General features: G+C 34.9%; 2 protein-coding genes across 2 annotated transcripts; both read left to right on the forward strand.

Moving 5' to 3' along the window:
• The first annotated feature begins 785 nt into the window (after nt 1–785).
• On the forward strand, nt 786–8,389 carry LOC137394893 (uncharacterized). The gene is made up of 5 exons (XM_068081671.1): nt 786–898; nt 1,595–1,637; nt 3,741–3,851; nt 6,051–6,227; nt 8,109–8,389. The coding sequence occupies exons 1-5, from the start codon at nt 839–841 to the stop codon at nt 8,159–8,161; spliced, it is 444 nt and encodes a 147-aa protein (XP_067937772.1). The 5' UTR covers nt 786–838; the 3' UTR covers nt 8,162–8,389.
• Nucleotides 8,390–12,894: 4,505 nt separating this feature from the next.
• On the forward strand, nt 12,895–20,741 carry LOC137393925 (uncharacterized). Its single transcript, XM_068080638.1, has 6 exons — nt 12,895–13,015; nt 14,678–14,848; nt 16,614–16,790; nt 18,691–18,833; nt 19,428–19,635; nt 20,461–20,741. Exons 1-6 carry the CDS (start codon nt 12,895–12,897, stop codon nt 20,739–20,741), a joined length of 1,101 nt encoding a protein of 366 aa, XP_067936739.1.
• Nucleotides 20,742–20,786: the final 45 nt, after the last annotated feature.

Genomic DNA, 20,786 nt, shown 5'->3' on the forward strand with positions numbered 1-20,786 from the left:
AAGTCTTACCCTTTCTCTTATCACTAACAATCAAATTAAATTTAAATTGTTACAAAATGTTTCTGAATGCTTTTATAAGATATGGTGAACGAATTCACTTTGTCATTTGAGAATACTGCCAGTTTCTTATTTGTCATGTTAAAACTTTTTAAACAATTATTCTTTGTGATTAATTTAATTTTTTGAACAAGATTCTTCTGTACTTTTGTTTTTTGGAACACAAATATAGGAGATTGGCAAAAGATGTGACAGAGAGCCATGAAAGACAAGATATATTTGTCTTCTTACAGCTCTAATACTAATAGTTTAGAAACCAAGTTTTGTTGTCAGAAAAAAACAACTTTGAAACAGCAATTGAAAAGTGTGAAGGCAATGAAGACTGTTCTGCTGACTCTGTACTCAAGGCAGCAGCGACAGCAGCAGCGACAGCAGCAGTGACAGCAGCAGCGACAGCAGCGGCAGCAACAACAGCAGCACCAGCAGTGACAGCAGCGGCAACAGCAGCGGCAGCAGCGTGTATTAAAATTGAGACGAGAGCATGAAAAACTATCTTCAGTTTCTTGACACAGAGTGAGCCCTGTCTATTTATATCTATTACCTTCTCTGATATTGTAATAAAAAATAGTTTGACTTCTATCAAAAAGCAATCAGCCATCAATATTTGTTAGTTTACGCAAGGAAGCCGCAACTCTTTGCTGTCACCTCGTGACCTTATTGTGCAATGCATTATGGGAGGAATAGTTTGCCATAAGAAAGATAAAATCAAAGGGCACATTTAATATGTGGTCAGCGTGAGAAAGAAGAGGCAGCTTTGAGATTTAGCTAGCTTGTAGCAATCATGGCTTACCAACATAGCATCAATGCTTGCATCCTAAGTGTAATCGCTATTCTTCTTCAGGTATGACACGGTTATTTGTTTATTGAATGTTTATAAAATGTTTATATTATTAATCACTACAAAATTTAATCATGTAGCTTTTATAATAATTTTGCTGCAATGCTACTTTTCATAATATCATGATCATTTTTCATGATTTAGGAACAAACCTTGATTTGACTATGGCTTGTAGACAGCAAAATTTGTTAAGGATTTGCTGTCTAATTATTTAATAGTTACATGCTGCCAATGATAAAAGATGTATGTATAACTTATTATTGGCACTAGTAATCCTAAAAAAAATGGTGTTTTTCGGTATGTGGCAAAAAATGAAAAGACAGAAATCAGGAATTATTGAGTGAGTTGAACAGAAGTGTTTTAAAAGTTGGCAATCTAATAGTATTATGGAAGAGTCGGGATAGTGAATTGAATTAAATGTTGTAGCAACAGAAAGTTCATAAACTGAAATATAAAATGGTAGATATAGTATGTTGGTGTCATGACATAGATAATGATGTTTGTCATATTTGTGTAAATATAAATAAAAATATTTTACATTTTTTATATTTAAATATATTTTATATGGTAGATCATATAAAATAAAACCTTACAAAGTAAATGATTTAATGCATTTTAAAAATCCAACTATAGAACCTGTTATTACCTATAAAATGTATTGTGACGTAAATTATGTGTTGCATTGCAATATGTTTACAGGTGAGCTGGATTTTAGGAGAAACAAGCTCTCAGACTAGAATAGGTAAGATGTTAAAACCAGCTTATACAACATTTTTATTATTCTTTGTATGTTTGAGCCAAAGTTACAAAACGTTATAATATCAGGTATTCTTGAACATAAATACATACATGTTACTCAACAAGCTTATAACTTTCTAGCTCATTAATATTAGTAAATTATTATTTTGAATTTTAATACACAAGTAAGAGGTTATTGAACTATAGAGACATGGCATAACATTGAATTAACCAAAATGTAACATTATATTGTCTCATTCATACAGCTAGAGTTAGCCCATTCTGATTTTTGCAGGTTTTTTGTAAATTAATGGTAATTAAACACTCTCTAAGGCTAGAGTTTCACACTCTAGTTGACCTGCATATCTTTCAAGCTATCATCTGACATTCCATAACCTTTTTGAAGCAGGTGATACTGCGTGTCAGCTTTTTGTCCATCACGTAGACAGTTAAAAGAGTTATTTTTCAGTCAATGACCTATACGAACAAAAGGGTGGCCGTAAGATTCCAAAACCTCCAAGTCACAAGAGCTTTAATTGAGCATTCGAGTAATTGATAGCTTGAAGCTTATAACGAAACAACTCGGGTCATACTTGACTTCACTCCGCCAAGGCCAACTCATGCTTCATATTAGTCACCATGTTTTTACGATGGATTAATCGAAAGATCCACTAGATAAAAACAGCAAAAGCTCAAATGTCACGACAGTGTTGTTACTAGCAAATATTTATCACATGTTTCATGCTTGTGAAAGATGGATACAAATGTGGATGGAAGTAATGCGCAAGAAAATGTCATCCAAGCTATTCAGTTTTTCCTAGTTTAATTTGAGCAGTTCTCCTTGCGCTGCTATGACCTCTGGCATAAGATTCCTTATTTCCTTTAACAAAAAACGGTTACTTTGCAGTATGCGACTGCTCACTGAAACACTTGTTGCACTGCAACTCATAGTGTGCACAATTCCAAATCCGAAACATTTGCTCAATAGAAAAATAGCAATCAATTACAATAGTCATGTTTTTACAAGTGTTCAATTCAGCTGTGATTCCAGTACAACAAATAAAACTGTGCATCTCAAAAGCCAAAAATGAATTAAACAACATTAATGTTATGGCTTCACTTCTGGCTGTTTCTGCCTCATGCAAACCTCGGATACTTTAGTCAAGGTTTGTGACCTTTAGAAGCTTCATTTTAGTTACATGTGGACATTACTCCTTCTCTTCCTCTTCATTCATTAAAACTTATAATATATATTATTAATAAAATATATATAATATAATAATGTAATTATAGTAAATAATTAATATATAAATTGTGATATTTAATAATAATTATATATTATTATATATTTATAATATATAATCATTTGTTTAATTATATATTTATAACATATATAATAGATATATAATAATTATATATATTTTTAATATAATTGTAGTATACAATCTATAAATCTGTTTGTATTTTTGTCTTTTGGGCTTTTTATCCTTCTGTCTCTCCATTAAGCCCTGTTCCCTCTTAAAGCAGGTAAAATCTGACAATGAAAAATCTGCACAGCACTGGACTTGATCTCATGACCTCCAGAGTTAGAGATGGCAAACTTAACCATTAAGCTACACATTATAGAATGAACCCACTGTATTCCATTACTCAATTCAATGTTTTCATAGAGCAAATAGTCATTGCATTGATCAAAATACTCACATTTGACGCACTTTCTTGGGGTTACTATGTATGTTAGTATGTGGTTATTGTGTCCGTAAAGATTTTAGTAAAGATCTAGCTTTCCAGGTAAGTTACTCAAATTTCTTAGGTGATTCTTCTATTACCTGTGCAACGCCGAGCATTTGACTACTATAATTATATTATATATTATTATACTATATATTATTATATTATCCATTATTATATTATTTCAACTCCAAAAGAGAGCAATAATTTTTGAGATGAATTTTTCTGAAAGCTATATAGTTCAAGCTACACCTACATCCCTTTCAGGTAGCTACATGCATATTGAGGTCAGCGGTTTGACTCCACTGACACCAGTTTATTCTTCATGTTTATGTTGTTTCTCTTGTTTATTTTGTTTCTCTTGTTTATGTTACAGTTTCAGAGCAGTGCCAGGTAATTTATGACATCTACAGAGTCGACTACACAATTATCTTTTCTTATGATGAACCCTGCTCAGTTCACTTCCTGTCATACACAGTTGAACCAAGTAAGACTTCAAACTATTGATTGCTATACAATTTTTAGAAAAGCCTAAAAAATTGACTGATAATATTTGAACCGCAGATTGAGAATAAACTATTACTGATTGGATGTTAATAATAGTAATAATAATAATAATAATAGTGTATGTAATAATAATAGTGTATGTAATAATAATAATAGTGTATGTAATAATAGTAAAAATAATAATAATAGTGTATGTAATAATAATAATAATAATAATAGTGTAGGAACAGCTCTCATTTTGAGGAAGGTCCTCTCTTAGTGGAGTTGAGGAAGATGTTGAATCCTTTGGCCTTTTGTTAAGACCCGGACTCAACATGGACAACAACCAGTCACCTACCATCACACGACTGTGAAGAAAAACTTTTACAACAAATAATAGTGTATGTAATAATAATAATAATAGTGTATGTAATAATATAATAGTGTATGTAATGATAATAATAGTGTATGCAATAATAATAATAATGTATGTAATTGCGTTTAAATAACAGCATCTATATAAATCATGTTTAGAACTGTACATCACTCTGATTTGCAACTGAAAGTATTTCCTTATTAGCTCAGTGATATACTAGTGCTTTATTTATGCTATACCATAATATACATACTATATATAGTACATAGTAAAGCTATAGTAAAATATATCTATTCATACTATATATACTATAGGCCTACAATATATTATACTTTTGCTCACACTAAAAGTGAGCCATTTTACTACATTTTACTATACAGCAAATTATAGAGAACGCGATCACTGCATAAAATGATAACTACATTAATATAGTGCATATCTAGTTGTTTTGAACTGTTTTGTGAAATCTTTTGAATGCAAGCATAAGGTGCCACTCTGCTATAGTTGCTTATCAATGGTTCATTAGTTGAGATGATGCCCTTTGCGATACGCCCATAGAGGAGGTGCATTTTGATCAGGAGTAATTTCCTTGTGGAATCATTTTTAATTGCTTGGTATGCTTGGGCATGAGGGGCATAGCAGGTCAATGACACATACAGCTCTTTAATAGACTTAAGCCTATCTGACTGAAAACTTTAATTGATTGCTGTTTTTATGACGGTTTATCTGCAAGTTTCCGTCATCCGCAAGATAGACACGGCAAAACTTTATTGAATGTTTCTTGCTTACGAAAGAAAGAAACTGCACTTGCAAATGATGCACAAGAAAATGTCACGCAAGCTATTTCATTTTAAACATTTTCTAATCTTCAGTTGTTCCTATTTTGAAAGTGTGCTGTTAAACATGACAGGAGTGCTGCACTATGATCTCAGGCGTAGAATTCCTTATCTTTTTTAACAAAGTGCCAGCATTAATCCGCCACATGTGAATGTTCATTGAAACACTTATTGCATGGTAACTCAACGTGGGCACAACTCCAAACCCATATTATCCGCATGACCGAAACTTGGTGTATGGTGATGCATATTAACATATCAGTTTCTTGTATCCTAGATTTCTGTAGAGCCTTGTAAGATTGTCTAATATTAGCTACAAAAAAGGTTTCTTCTATCGACATAATTATGGGTTGGTGAATGCTGAATTGAGCTTTTACTGTATGCATTTTTTGAAAAAATAAAGTCAGCATTGGTAGTAGAGGAAATATGTAGTCAGAAGTACAAAGGGCTCACTTGAGTGACAAATCTAAAATTGGTTTTGCCATAAATTCATAAAATTCCTCATGCTGCTTAGTTGATTACTGTCAATTAATAAATAAAGAAATAGCCGAAATTGTTTTGGTTCATTGAGATGGTAACACTTTTTTGAATTTGATGAGTTTTTATAAGTAAATTCTATTTTCACTGAGTTTTCAAGAACGCTAAAAATGGTCTTCGATTTGGAGTGATTTAGTCTCTTCAAAAATATTGGTTCAGCTGCTATGTGGCTGTCCCTCCACAATCAGGAGACTTGAATATTCTGGATCTAAGGCTTGTCTGTTCTCCACCATCATCAAAAGATTTCTTTTCACTAAATTAATATTTTCATCAAAGATTTCATCATATTTTAGTATGAGCAGTTAAACCAATGAATGTAACAGCCAGTTACCAGTTTAAGATAACGCTAAAACAAGTGAAACTAAAAGTTTTGCTATATTTTAAGATCGCTATTGCTCAAGTAACATCACAATGACACAGCCTACAGGTGCTTGCTGTTCTGACATTGCAGGCGGATCTCTAAAAAGCAATCGCCGTTTTTGTCCCAGCCCATCTACTAAGCTGTTTAACCTTGACACCTGCCAGTGTGAACCTCGACACACTGTTGACCCAGAAACATGCCGGACAAAGGCTGAGTACTCCCAATACCCTGTGCGACATGTAATGAATGAACGAGCACTAGTACCAAGTACGTTACTACCTGTCAATTTATCTATATATCTATATATATCTATATATATCTATATATATATATATATATATACAACAAACTTTAAGATTTACATGTATATATATATATATAGCTAGAGCTATATAGCTTGGAAAATATCTATATAGCTATATATATATATATATATATATATATATAGATATTTTCCAAGCTATATAGCTCTAGCTATATATATATATATATATATATATATATAGCTAGAGCTATATAGCTTGGAAAATATCTATATAGCTATATATATATATATATATATATATATATATATATATATATATATATATATATATATATATATATATATAGCTATATAGATATTTTCCAAGCTATATAGCTCTAGCTATATATATATATATATATATGTGTAAATCTTAAAGTTTGTTGTCATATGTCCAGCTATAGTGATAAAGTTCCAGTTTCAGTCATTCAGTTCCAGTGCGAAGCAGATTTTTTATTCCCGTTCCACACGAAAGCTGAACTCAGAACCTCCAGTTGTGCAGACATGCGGGCTATCTACAACGCTATGCTGTCCATGCCATACAATGGAATAATTGTGCTCATACTTATCACACTAGTCAACATTTAAACCTGATTTTTTACAACCGACTATGATTGTCTAGAGGTCCTCTACATGATTTGTGCGTTTACAGCATAAATTTTTTTAGAATGTGATTTATCTTGGTCATTCTGCAGCTCTATCAACCCTAACTAGTGCTGACAAGGTTTATGCTCAAATAGATCGACAGTCAGACTAAAATTAATACTGTCAAATCTCGTCTTGCGATCACCTCGAACTTTGAACCTAGAATTTGAGAAAGTATTTGTCTCAACAAATAAATTAATTTTTAACGTATGACAACAAAATTTGCTCAAAGCAGTAAAATCTTGAACATAAAAATAAAAAAGTGGTAAAAATTTAAAACATTTAACAAATGGAAATATTTTTGCATATTTTAGCAGTATCTTAGCTACATACAGAGAAGAGTTGAAAATGAGGTACTTTGGTTCTGGCCATCACTGTCTTTTTTATTCAGTTATAGGCACCGATGCTGTACTTGCGCTGTCCATAAAGTTTCACTATAAAAAACCTACAAAATTGCTACCTCCTAAGATAAAACTGCAGAAAATCATTGCACTTAACGAAGAACATATTTTCTAATATCTTATGCCAACAGTTCTACATCCTAAAAAAGAATCGGTAACTGTGCATATGACAACTCGGTAGCTGAGTATCTCAGTAGCCTATCCAATTATCATATGACTATTGGTTGACCTCTGATTGACCTTTGGTCAGATAGTATACAGATGTTGCACAGCTGCGATGTATTCCATATCCCATACTGGTACATATTATTGTGTTGATGAATGTTTATTGCTGAACAATGAAACCCGAGATCAGTTGAGCTCAGTAAAGAAAATTAATAAAACGAGTTAGGAATAGATGATGCCGTAGATCACACTCTAAACACGTGCAGGTCAGCTGCCGAGGTGAGAATCTGGAACAAATCAAAGTCAAACTATCCACTACATGACTCTTCCTACTAGCTTTAATAAGATTTTGGCGAAAAAAATCCTTTTCATCACCGCAATGCATATATTTCAGATTATCTAAACTTTTGAAGGAGTTTTACTGCTGTTAAAAAAACAACAGTTTGATGCTTTGTAAACAAAGTACCTGCTGCAGTTGTCAGTGCAAGTTCTTATCGCATTATTAAAAGAATTAAATGCTTTGCGTGTCGTCAACATATTGTAGGTGCTGAGCTGTGCAAAAGCCAAAAAGTTAAGCTTTTTGTTAACATATGACCTAAAGCAATAGAGTACAAAGCTATTATGTGTTTTCAGGTACAGCTAGAACTCTACGGCATCGCAGACGTCTCTACAGGATGCGCAGCTAGTTGGGTCTCACATTCAAGTAAATCGGTATTGTTAGTAGATGTGTATATAGTGTAAATTCACACTAGTAGTCTCTTGCTAAGTCAAGGTCATAGATTATTAAAGTTACATTCTGTTTCTCGTAAGATATATCAATAGTCTCTGTGATACTTTTGTACAAAGAGAAGTGAGTTAGTTCTAATAACTTATATTTATTTATGTAATGTTCTTACATGCAAATACAACTCTATTTTCATATGACTGAGTGATCATTGTGGTTATGGTTTATGCCAATTGCTAGTCAAATCTTCATTGAGTTACAAGTAATACTGACAAACCTTCTACTGACATTAAATTGTACAAATGTCGTTTATACCGCAAAAGTCATTTCAGCAAAAAACTATAAGAATGCAAATTTTATTACATCGGGAGAATTATATATATATCAACTACCCTGGAAATTGTGGCCTGTTATCGTAAACAGACACCTGCTATATTAGTCATGACGATGTAGGATATTTATAGCTCTGTTATACAATCAAAGTGTCACAAAATGACTCACCTCTGTCACCAAAAGACTATCATAACTCCACTTTATACAAATACATGCAATATGTTCAGCAGCTTGAGCTAGGATAATCTAACCGTGAACATGTCAAAGACAGATTCTTAAATATTTCCAAATACATCGGGAACAAAATTGAAAACATGAATAGACTAACTCAGAAACACAAATAAACAGATATATAGGGCAGCAATATTTGTTCAATACCCAGTTTAGTTTGCACGTAAATATCTATGTGTGTGCTTAAATATAATTTAGCAAATCATACCAATGTTATATAAAATAGCTAGTATTAACTGTGCAAAGATACTATGCTCTAAAAGTATGCTCTTCTCGATGGTGAGGTATAGTGAGAGACAGGGATTGCACCCGAAACCATGTATTAATCCAAACACCACAAGGAGACGCTCGCTCACAGCATGTGATCTATTATTTGATAACATTTTAAACTAACATTTAGACTTAAATACAACTTACTAGCCTAGTTAGCAGGTTGTTACTGGAAAATTTCACTTTTTTAAATTGCACATTATTTGTAGTCAACAATAATTGGCCAATTAAAAATAGCCTTACATAAAAACACAAGTAATCATGAGTTTCTTCAGAGAGAAATATTCACTTGAACACAAGTCTTCATACAAAAGCATCCTAAACTCTAAGCTTTAAAGCCGTAAACATGCATCAAAACTTTTTGAATCATTCAAAGCTGAACGGTTCTGATGCAAGAAGACGAAGAAGGTGCCGACAGGTAAATAAACAATAGACAAAAACTCGTCGATGTAATAAAAAGCAAAGATTGTATCTTTGTGAGTAGTGACACTCTTTTAAAATTCACCTACATACCCTCGATTATTTGCAACAACACAAGTACGTGGACAAAAGTGTTTTAGTTGGTTCAAGCTAATGATTACATCATCATTTATGGCTAGATGCATGTTTATAGAAGCTCCAAACCTGCTATACACAGCATGCTGGGTAAACTCTGCGCTATTTTTGTAGCGTTGAGCTTCTATTACTCACACTCACGCATAGCACTTTTTTCCTCCATAAAAATATATTTCAGTTTGGTTCAAACTATGATAAACTTCAACCTATTAGCCTAGCGTCAACATATGAAAGACCTTCACAGAAATTGCCTTCGCTCAAAGAAGATTACTCTGGGTCTAACTGGCTGCAAAATGTAAGTTTGTCCATCATAACCCAATCATGTAGGCCTACTGTACTTTTGTTTTTTTCAATAAAAAGTACTTTGGTTTGGTTCAAACTAGGATAAACTTTAACATACATGTATTAACTTAGCATCAACATGTGACAAACTTTAACAGAAATTGCCTTCTCTCAGAGAAGATTACTCTGCCCAACGGGCTGCAAAGTAAGGTTTGTCTCTCTTAAGTTCAATTGTTTCTCTTGTCTTGTAAGCAACTTTTTTTGTACAATTATTCTTAAGTTCAATTGTTTTTTTTGTCTTGTAAGCAACATTTTTTGTACAATTATTCTTAAGTTCAATTGTTTCTTTTGTCTTGTAAGCAACTTTTTTTGTACAATTATGCATAATCTGCTTTTTGCATTTTGTGATGAAATACTTATTTGCTGTTATTAATAGCTTAGTCTTTTTGATTTCAATGAAACAATTTTTGAAAGAGACTCGATCAACATAAACTAGGTAAATGTGTTACAGCTAACAATGACTTTTATCTAAAATAAATATTAAAGTCGACTAATTTCATCTACTACAACTGCACTAGGCTCTATCAGGCTCAAATAAGAGAAAAAATATCAACATTCAACTTTTGAGAATTATTTAGCGAACACAGAACTACATACAGGTGTACAGTGCGTTGCTAAGGGGTCCAGAATCATTGCTCACATTGGTTGTTAAAAAGCAAGTTGGTCAAATGGAAAAATACTTATGCATATGGTTGGTTCTATCTCAAAAGGAATTGGCTCACGGATGTAGCCATTAAAGGTGTGTAACTACAATCAGCTAATTTCTGTTCATCTCACTTTATTGTCAGTAATAATTAGCAGGTAAAACTAGAGTATCTCCGTACCTCAATCACACAGATTGGTAACAACTTTTTAATCAGTCTAAGCAGCAAACCAGTTTAATCATACATGTATCTCTTAGTAGGTCATATGTTGCTGAGTTTATGAAGTCGTCTACCTTGGAGTACTGATGAGGCAAGAGAAGGCAACTGCGGATATAAAATCTCTCAAGTTACACTTATGAATTCATATTGGTTTTAGCCCAGTAATTTTGAATTCTTTTTTGTCATATCCATCTTTCTCTCGGAATAAAGAAAACATCTCGTGCATCCGCAGTCACCGCGAGTATGATCATTTGCCTATTGTTATAAGTACACCTCTGCATAACATTGTATCTTTATTAACGTTAAAGAAAAGAAAATAAAAACGAAATTAGGACCGACCTCCAACAAAGAATGGTTTTATTAACTGTTACAGAAATTTAACACTTTATAATCCTGCTCGGTGCAAACAAAACTCCTACACTCCAGAATGGATGCTTTTGACACTCTGACATTGAGCACGCCACTGCTCCCTAATGCTCCCTAATGTAGTAAGAGCACAATCGTACTTTATTTTAGGGTCAGTAAACACAGTAAAAAGACAAAATAACACCCTCCCGGAGACCAAACACTATCCCTCAATGAAGCCTGCGCACTCTTAGATGAGAAGGCACACCCTTAGACGGGGAAGGCACCCCACTATTTGAGCAACACTGGTTTAGCCTTGGGTGTACTAATATTGAAGAGGAGAAGTATGAGTCTTTGTCGTATCTAGTTGTGATCCAGAGGCTCAGGGATAAGCCAACACACTGTTGGCCATGGCATCTGCGATAGGCTATCTATTCCTCCATAAGAGTCGAGTGGAGGCAGACAGTATGACACGTCTTAGTGCTTGCACTTGGCATGCTGGAACTCTGCATTTTATTAAAATACCTGCTGTCAATCCTCCATCGTTTTTCAAATACAATAGTGCTATATTGCCTGCACTGTTTTAAAAGAAAATATGACTATTTACACAGGGCTGTATACTTTGAGTGTATTGCCTGATTAGCATGATTTGTATTATAATGCCGCTGTTGTCTCGGGCCGGTTACGGCGAAGGAGAAAAACATGTCACATCGGTTGTAAAGAAACTACACACAATCATTTGTGTTTGCTCGACAACAGCGTTATTCATTATGTAACACGGGGGCTGTAATGAAAACAGATTATATCGGAGTATTGTTCTCTAATTATTAAATATGTCAGAGGAATGTGGGCAGAAATATTAAACGTGTCAGTCCACTCAAATAATACCAAACAAAATAACAGATTATGTTTATACAAGTCTATGGGTTTCAGGTATTATTCACCTTTGTGTATGAAAAGAAAACAAAGAATAGAAATGGAGTGAGCTGTGTGATTGACGTTGGTTTATAAATACAGGCAAGCTATTCAAACACTTTATTATTTGATAAGCACGCCACCATTGGCTACAGATTCTAAGTATAATAAAATAAAATAGGATAATGGATAGTGTATAGAGTATAGATCTGGTCATTGCTACCCACTTTACATTTTGCCTTGTAGGTTAGGAAACCAAAGGGCTGGAAGTGAACAGCATTCGCTCTTCATTTGAGATTCTTCTGTAGAATTCTGGTCAGCATCTGTTAAAGTCTTCAATTCAGGTAATCTATCTATATATATAAATTTCAAGTTTGTCCGTCTGTTTGTCCGTCTGTTTGTCCGTCAGTATTTTTTATTATCTGTGCAACGCCGGCCATTCATCTAGTTCATTACATAGTAGACAATGCTGGTAATAAGCAGACACTTAAATTACCAAGTAATGAATTTATTAATAGAAAACAAGGTATATGATGGACAGTTGGAATATTTGTTTCTAACCTTTGCATTCTTTTTGGCTCATCACCTGTATATGTATTTGGGTTCATTAAAGAATGCTATACTTGTGTTAGCTCCATTAATATTGTAAGCAACTCATCATAATGCGGTACATGACAGCTCCAATCTTTTTAAGGTGATAGCAAAACATAAGGATCTCATCACTACTTGTTCTCAGCAGGTTAAGGTGAATGTATAGACATGATTTTTCTACCTCATAGGGTATACTATAAGTTTTACAATATGTATGTATGACATGTTTTTTGTGTGACAGAGCTAGATTATGGCAGCGTATAGGTGGGTCAACACAGGGAAGATGGATAAAATAATTGGACGACTTCAAAAGAAAACAGTTGCTTACAAGGCATCCAATGCATGGTTTGATAATCAACAAATTAATGTTGGTAAGTACACCTTCAATATCAGCAGACACATGCACATACTGGCACTAAAACCTGGTTGCAGCAAACACCCGCACATACTGGCACTAAAGCTGGTTGCAGCAGACACCTGCACATACTGGCACTAAAACTGGTTGCAGCAGACACCTGCACATACTGGCACTAAAACCTGGTTGCAGCAGACACCTGCACATACTGACACTAAAATCTGGTTGCAGCAGACATCTGTAAATGTTGGCACTAAAACCTGGTTGCAGCAGACACCCGCACATTCTGACACTAAAAACTGATTGCAGCAGACACCTGCACATTCTGGCACTAAAACCTGGTTGCAGCTGACACCTGCACATACTGACATTAAAATCTGGTTGCAGCAGTCACCTTTATATGTTGGCACTAAAACCTGGTTGCAGCAGACACCTGCACATACTGACACTAAAATCTTGTTGCATCAGACATCTGTAAATGTTAGCACTAAAACCGGGTTGCAGCAGACACCTGCACACACTGGCACTAAAGCTGGCTAAAACCGGGTTGCAGCAGACCCCCCTGCATATCTTCTTCTTTCGGTTTTTCTCATTTAGGTGTCGCCGCTGCAAATGGTTTATACTGCTACATAATATATTGTGATCTTTTGGGTATGAGATTGGCACAGGAACAGTTGTGGCTGGAAGCCCTTCCTATCACCAACAGTGGTTCTTCGGTGATTCGAACCACTGATCTACTGATTGCATACCCGCGGTTACTCCCATTAATTATGTGTAGACACTTGCACATATTGACACTAAAACTGGTTGCAAAAGACACCTACGTATACTGGCGCTAAAAACAGGTCACGACAGACACCTTTATACACTGGCACTACAAACTGGATGTAGCTTGTTCATGGTGGCAGACAAACGCTGCATATACAAACATGCAAACCGAGTAGCCAGCAGACATCCATATAAGTTGGCATGGAAAATGGTAGTAAGAGGTCACATGAAAAGTCAAACACTTGCATAGGCTGGCAACACAAGTAACATGCAGAGGTCTGTATACATTAAGCTGGAGAAATGAATTGTTGCATATATTACTATGGTAGTAGTTGCCTTGGAGTATTTTTCGTGAGTGTATTTATAGCTTTGTTTGACCTGACTGGCTTTAACAAAAACATCAGCAGACGTGTCTATTGCTTTCTTAAAGCAATTCTTTTCATCACATCGAGTGAGAATAATGATATTAGCTTGAGTTCTTCTGGATGCAAAAGTCAAGTGGTTCATTAGAGCAAGACTGAAAATAATGACCAGTTTGTGAAAACTGTTATAGATTATTCATGCTAAAGGTGGAAGCAGGTGGTACTGACCTCAGGGCCTCAAACACAGCCAACACTTTGCGCTCACTCCTTAGCTACTGTATATAAATTAAACTTTCAAGTGTGTCATCGGGTTAATATAAGTCGTATTATTTGTGCTGATCACTGACCAGCCAGTGTAAGTCACTGACCAGCCAGTGACTTACACTTCACTGACGGACTAGAGTAGTGATGAAAGCTGCCTTGAACTTATCTACACATAATTCTCTTGAGACGAAGAGGTTGCATTCAGCAAGGTTGTGATGTGACTATATGACTAAGTCAAACGCTTTATTCACTAACCCTTTGCTTCTTGTTTCCGATAATTCCAGATTACATCCAAAAGCATGACCCAAATGCTCTACAAAGTGTGCGCAAGAGAAGTAGGTCCGAGTCTCTTGAGAAAATTAACAGGAGAGTGTCAAGGCCAACTACTGCAAGCCATGCCTCGAGGCACGACTTTGATGCGCAAGACTGTCACATCGATTACCTTAAAAAGACCTGTAAGTTGGTTGTGTGTAGTCAGTGTTAACGTATCTCTCATTTTAGTAAAGTGTCTCTAGTCTGATGAAAATAGATGTCATCTCTGAGTAAGGTGTCTCTGGTCTGATGAGAATACATGTCATCTCTGAATAGTTTCTCTGATCTGATGAGAATACATGTCATCTCTGAGTAAAGTGTCTCTGGTCTGATGAGAATACATGTCATCTCTGAATAGTTTCTCTGATCTGATGAGAATACATGTCATCTCTGAGTAAAGTGTCTCTGGTCTGATGAGAATACATGTCATCTCTGAGTAAAGTTTCTCTGGTCTGATGAGAATACATGTCATCTCTGAGTAAAGTTTCTCTGGTCTGATGAGAATACATGTGATTTCTGAGTAAAGTGTCTCTGGTCTGATGAAAATACATGTCATCTCTGAGTAGTTTCTCTGATCTGATGAGAATACATGTCTTCCCTGAGTAAAGTTTCTCTGGTCTGATGAGAATACATGTCATCTCTGAGTAAAGTGTCTCTGGTCTGATGAAAATACATGTCATCTCTGAGTAAAGTGTCTCTGGTCTGATGAGAATACATGTCATCTCTGAGTAAAGTGTCTCTGGTCTGATGAAAATACATGTCATCTCTGAGTAGTTTCTCTGGTCTGATGAGAATACATGTCTTCTCTGAGTAAAGTTTCTCTGGTCTGATGAGAATACATGTCATCTCTGAGTAAAGTGTCTCTGGTCTGATGAAAATACATGTCATCTCTGAGTAAAGTGTCTCTGGTCTGATGAGAATACATGTCATCTCTGAGTAAAGTGTCTCTGGTCTGATGAAAATACATGTCGTCTCTGAGTAAAGTGTCTCTGGTCTGATGAGAATACATGTCATCTCTGAGTAAAGCGTCTCTGGTCTGATGAGAATACATGTGATTTTTGAGTAAAGTTTCTCTAATCTGATGAGAATACATGTCATCTATGAGTAAATTGTCAGATTTGGTGAGAAACTGAGAATACATATTCTACTAATAGTTTAGATTACGTAGTCGTCTCCCCAAAATTTTACCTGAAAGTCTTTATGTGTTAAAATTACACTTTGTAAAATATTTTGAAGTTGTCAGCCGGACAACTGTAACAGACTAGCCATGCAATGGTAAACACAAAAGCCATCTTTGCATTTCCTTCAACAATAATCAGGATATACTATGATTAGTAGTAAAACAAGGTTCTTTGCAGATTTTAGTGAAAGCGGTTTAGCATTCCAGCAGTTGCCTCCCTTGCCTGATCTTCACTGATAGCATTGCTTGGCAGATTAGTTTCCTTGGACTTGGAGACAGTAGAGGGTACACAGTTTGCGTTTACATAGAATGTTTTTTTAGACATGGAGAAGGTAGAGGGTACACAGTTTGCTTTTACATAGAACGACCTTTGGGCTACAATAGTTGAACAGATTAGACTTAGGGCAGGAATCGTCTTCTTTTGCCCTAAATGCTTTTTCTGAACCAATACTCACCAGCTAATCTTTTGAGTCACAGAGCTTAAGCATAGACATAACGATCTGCCTTTTATAGAGAGAGTTTTGATAGCTTTATCTGTATTTATTCTTTGGTAGTTACACTACAGAGCTGCTATGTTTGAAGAACCAATCAGAATGCTGGAATTAACAGATGTAGCCAATAAGGAGCAGATTGTTATAAGGTGCTCATTGGCTTATGAATACCAGTAGTCCATTTAAAATATACACATTCTAGTAATGATGATTATTCAATAGATTCTTCTGTTGCAGTGCCGTATAACTACCCTGTGGAAGCAAGAAGTGTAAGTAGCTCCGATGATCTACAATCAATAGGTGAAAAGCTCTCCCGAGAAACATCAGCCTCAAAGGCTGCCAGGCACGATTTCGATGCTCAACGTGAACATGTAAAGTACCTAGAAAAAACTGACCCAAAATACCCCGGGCATAGTAAGTTTTGCAGGTTTAGATTAACCACTTGACTACCTGCTGAGACAAACTTTTTAACAGCTTTATAACAAACCCAGCTCGTTGAGTGGCATGCGCGAGACAATCGCTGATCTATTAAAATTTCCATGCACAATTAAAGAAATACTATTTCATGTGGTTTTGAGTGTGGTTAGGTGTTAGCATGTAAGTAATGACAAGTGAAGTTTAGTTACTGAGAATTAAAATTTAAATGTAAAAGGTACAACTAGTTATGTTAGAGCTATCTACAGTGACGGACAAAATAGTTTGGATGCAACTGTTCAATAAGCAAATTTTGGCCAAATTTGTTATTTTGACATATTCAGTGCCTCAAGCTTTTTATTAAAAGTGCGACAATTGGTGGTGGTTGTAAATATGCTTCCTTAAATGGTGTTTAACTTGACCAGAAAATGATGAAATTAAACTCGTGAGATTATTAACAGTACAGTATAAGGAATCAGAATATATAGTTTTGGGTATCTGGAAAAAACTTGAAAGTAATTCATGCCGAAAGCTGTAAAACCTTGAATTGCTGATTGCGTCTCAACTATTCTGTCTGCACTGTATGCATGTAAATATAACTTTTTGTTGCTATTGATAATCATCAACCAAATGATACTTTTCATTGCGTGCCAAAAGAAAAAATTAACAATCAAAAGACAGAAATCAGGAATAATTGAGTGAATTGAAAAGATATATTTTAAAAGTTAGTATCTAGGGTTAGTGAATTGAAGGTTGTAGTAAGAGAAAGTTCATAAACTGAAACATACAATGGTGGATGTAGTAAGCTGGTGTCACGAAATAGAAAACGGTGTTTGTCATTTGTGCAGAAGGATAAATATAAGTACTCTGGACATAATGTAGTTTACGAAGGATTTTGAAATCTGTAGCACAAATGCGAAAACGAGCAAATTTTGGATAAAGCAAAATGTTCAAAGATTTTAAAATAAATCTGTAAATAATAAGAACATGCAAATCAAGGTTAATTGGTTAATTACTTTGTTAAAGTCTGCTGGTGACTTTTCATTAGCCTAGCGATTCAAATTAGCCTTCTTTATTGGTGCAATCACTACCAGCCAAACCTGAACTTTCTTGACACTTAAAAATATACTCATACTAATGGAATATCTAGCGTTGCACGGATATTAAAAACAGCTTATAAACAGTGGCAGGTAATGTAGCTGCCTGCCACTAGCCATTAGCCTTGCACATTGCTAATGGCTAATTTGAGTAAGCTAGACTTATTAATAAGAGCCATGAGAGCAAGCTTTAAAGATGTTGTGCTGTAATGCAGAGTGCTATGCGTATTTTCACCCAGATAATGACTCATATCGCCTACTGAATCAATCACACCTCGTGTAGCTGAATGGGTTAGTTTATTGCCTGGTGAACAAGAGGTTCTGAGAAAAATATACTCATACTAATGGAATATCTAGCGTTGCACGGATATTAAAAACAGCTTATAAACAGTGGCAGGTAATGTAGCTGCCTGCCACTAGCCATTAGCCTTGCACATTGCTAATGGCTAATTTGAGTAAGCTAGACTTATTAATAAGAGCCATGAGAGCAAGCTTTAAAGATGTTGTGCTGTAATGCAGAGTGCTATGCGTATTTTCACCCAGATAATGACTCATATCGCCTACTGAATCAATCACACCTCGTGTAGCTGAATGGGTTAGTTTATTGCCTGGTGAACAAGAGGTTCTGAGATCAAATCTTCTGTGAAACAGATCCTTCATTCCAAGATTTCAACAACTATCATAAATAGCTTTAATAGAATCACAGACAGACATTGAGATTTATATAATTATATAGATGATTTAAAAGCTGTAGTTGTTGACATTTCAAGTCAGTGAAAGATTTGTACAATTTCGTTTTACAGAAAAGTATGGATTTCGACGTAAAACAGCGCCTTTCATTCACATCACAGATGAAACGGAGGTAACAGCCCTTGGAGAGAAGTTATCAAAAGAAACTACAGCCTCCAAGGCAGCGAGACATGATTTTGATAATCAACGCGAGCATGTCAAGTATTTAGAAAAGATCGATCCCAACTATCCAGGAAACAGTGAGCAAACATTTCGAGTTTTAGCTTTCAGCTTTGGAACTTTAAACTAAAGCGGTGCAGAGTAAGATAAATAAGAAACACTCTAGTTTGAGCAATTCAGCTTACACGAGTGGTTTAAAAACAACATAATTAGACATAGACTTCATGGTAGGCCTTAGCCTGCCTTGACAAACTGTTGCTTTTGCGGAGTTGTCCCCCGGCAAGCGCGGCCAGCAAAACAACTGTTGTTTTGCTTGCCGCGCTTGCTGGGGGACAACTCCGCAAAAACAGCAGTTTGTCAAGACAGGCTAGGTAGGCCTACTTTGAGCTGGATTGAGTATAGCTCCTGTTCATCTTCAGCTTCCTCAAAAGTATTTCAATTAAAAAGAAGTTTATGCAGTTGTTCAATCAGCAAGGCCAAGCCAGAAGACTGAACTCTTAATTCAACCCTTTGGCAAATATATCTGACTATACACGTTGAACATTATAATATAATTATATATATAATTGTAAATTGTAACGTCCCCACTCGTTGTGAATTTCTAAAACTAATTTATATAGTTAATGACTAGCTTATTGTCATTGCTATTGCAGAAAAGTATGGCTTTAGAAAGAAGGCGGCGCCATTTGTAACAGTCACCTCAGAATCTGAAGTGATTGCTCTTGGAGAGAAATTATCAAAGGAGACAGCAGCTTCTAAAGCAGCACGCTATGATTTCGATGCACAGAAAGAGCATGTGAAGTATATTGAGAACAATGATCCGAATTACCCAGGAAACAGTAAGTATAAGTTGACAAAGTAGCATTTCAGAACTTGTAATGAAACTATCTATCAGATTGAAAATGATTTTTTTTATTTAATAAGAATTAAGAACGTTTTGATTTGGATAATAATAAAAAAAACATTTTTAAAAATTATTTTAATAATATATAAGAACTAAAGTTCTTATATAAACTAATCTATATTCTTATATTAGATTAGTACAAGACTTTTTATCTGAATGAATGTCACCTCATGAAGGTCATTTTATTCTAGTTGACTTGAATGTGCTTGTAATGAGCTGTAAAAAAAACGCTGGCTTCTCATCTATTTTTTAGGTTAGGTTAGAAAAAATTCAATTATTGGTTTATTGGAGAGTACAAAAATATCTATTTATGTGTTTTTCTTGTATAAGGATTATATTTACACAAATCATACCTCCAATCTGCTTGACCATCCATTACATACCTACTTCCCAAAAAAAAACCCAACATCCATACAAGACACCAACACCTTGCCATTTTACATTATAGAACAGTGTTATGCAAAATAAGATTTTTTAAAATACCCATAATTTATTTATTGTTTTTTGTCTCTACTTTGCTTTAAACGACATTAATCAGTGTAATATATAATATAATATATAATAGAATCAGTGTAAATATAGTTAGTATTTATCTACTATACACATCTATATATATATTATACTAATATATATCTTACATTTTAATTTAAACATAGACTTGCTCTTTTTCACAAATTTCTACTTTTTATTAATCAATGAATTACAGCTCTTGTGCAATTTAGCGTTGACATGCAAAGAGCCTTGTTTGGTTCTCCTTTAGAGAAGTATGGCTTCAGACGCAGGATGGCACCATTTAGAGCCATATCAAACACTGAAGAGTTGGGTGAACTTAATCAGAGACTAACAAAACCGACTGTAGCTAGCGAAGGTGGAAAATCACTGCAGAATAAAGAATACTTGTACGTCCCACCAGTTTACACCTCAGCTTTCCCCGAGGTTAAAAATGGAGACACTAAATACAAAGGCACACTAAAGATATCTTCGGCTAAGCTTCAGGAGAGCGTGGAAAGACTCAGTCGGCTCCCTAAGAGATACCAATAATAGACCTATGGATAAATTCACGGCTTTCGCTGCAATACAGCAATC

Source organism: Watersipora subatra, chromosome 4, assembly GCF_963576615.1.
Source record: "Watersipora subatra chromosome 4, tzWatSuba1.1, whole genome shotgun sequence".
Classification (NCBI taxonomy): Eukaryota; Metazoa; Bryozoa; class Gymnolaemata; order Cheilostomatida; family Watersiporidae; genus Watersipora; species Watersipora subatra.

Excerpts from the sequence above, each read along its gene's own strand:
- LOC137394893 (XM_068081671.1), top strand. The coding sequence starts at position 839 with ATGGCTTACCAACATAGCATCAATGCTTGCATCCTAAGTGTAATCGCT. Across the intron at positions 3,852-6,050 it reads GTCATACACAGTTGAACCAA|GCGGATCTCTAAAAAGCAAT; the intron begins GTAAGACTTCAA and ends CTGACATTGCAG. Across the intron at positions 6,228-8,108 it reads TGAACGAGCACTAGTACCAA|GTACAGCTAGAACTCTACGG; the intron begins GTACGTTACTAC and ends ATGTGTTTTCAG.
- LOC137393925 (XM_068080638.1), top strand. The coding sequence starts at position 12,895 with ATGGCAGCGTATAGGTGGGTCAACACAGGGAAGATGGATAAAATAATT. Across the intron at positions 13,016-14,677 it reads TAATCAACAAATTAATGTTG|ATTACATCCAAAAGCATGAC; the intron begins GTAAGTACACCT and ends CGATAATTCCAG. Across the intron at positions 19,636-20,460 it reads TCCGAATTACCCAGGAAACA|AGAAGTATGGCTTCAGACGC; the intron begins GTAAGTATAAGT and ends GTTCTCCTTTAG.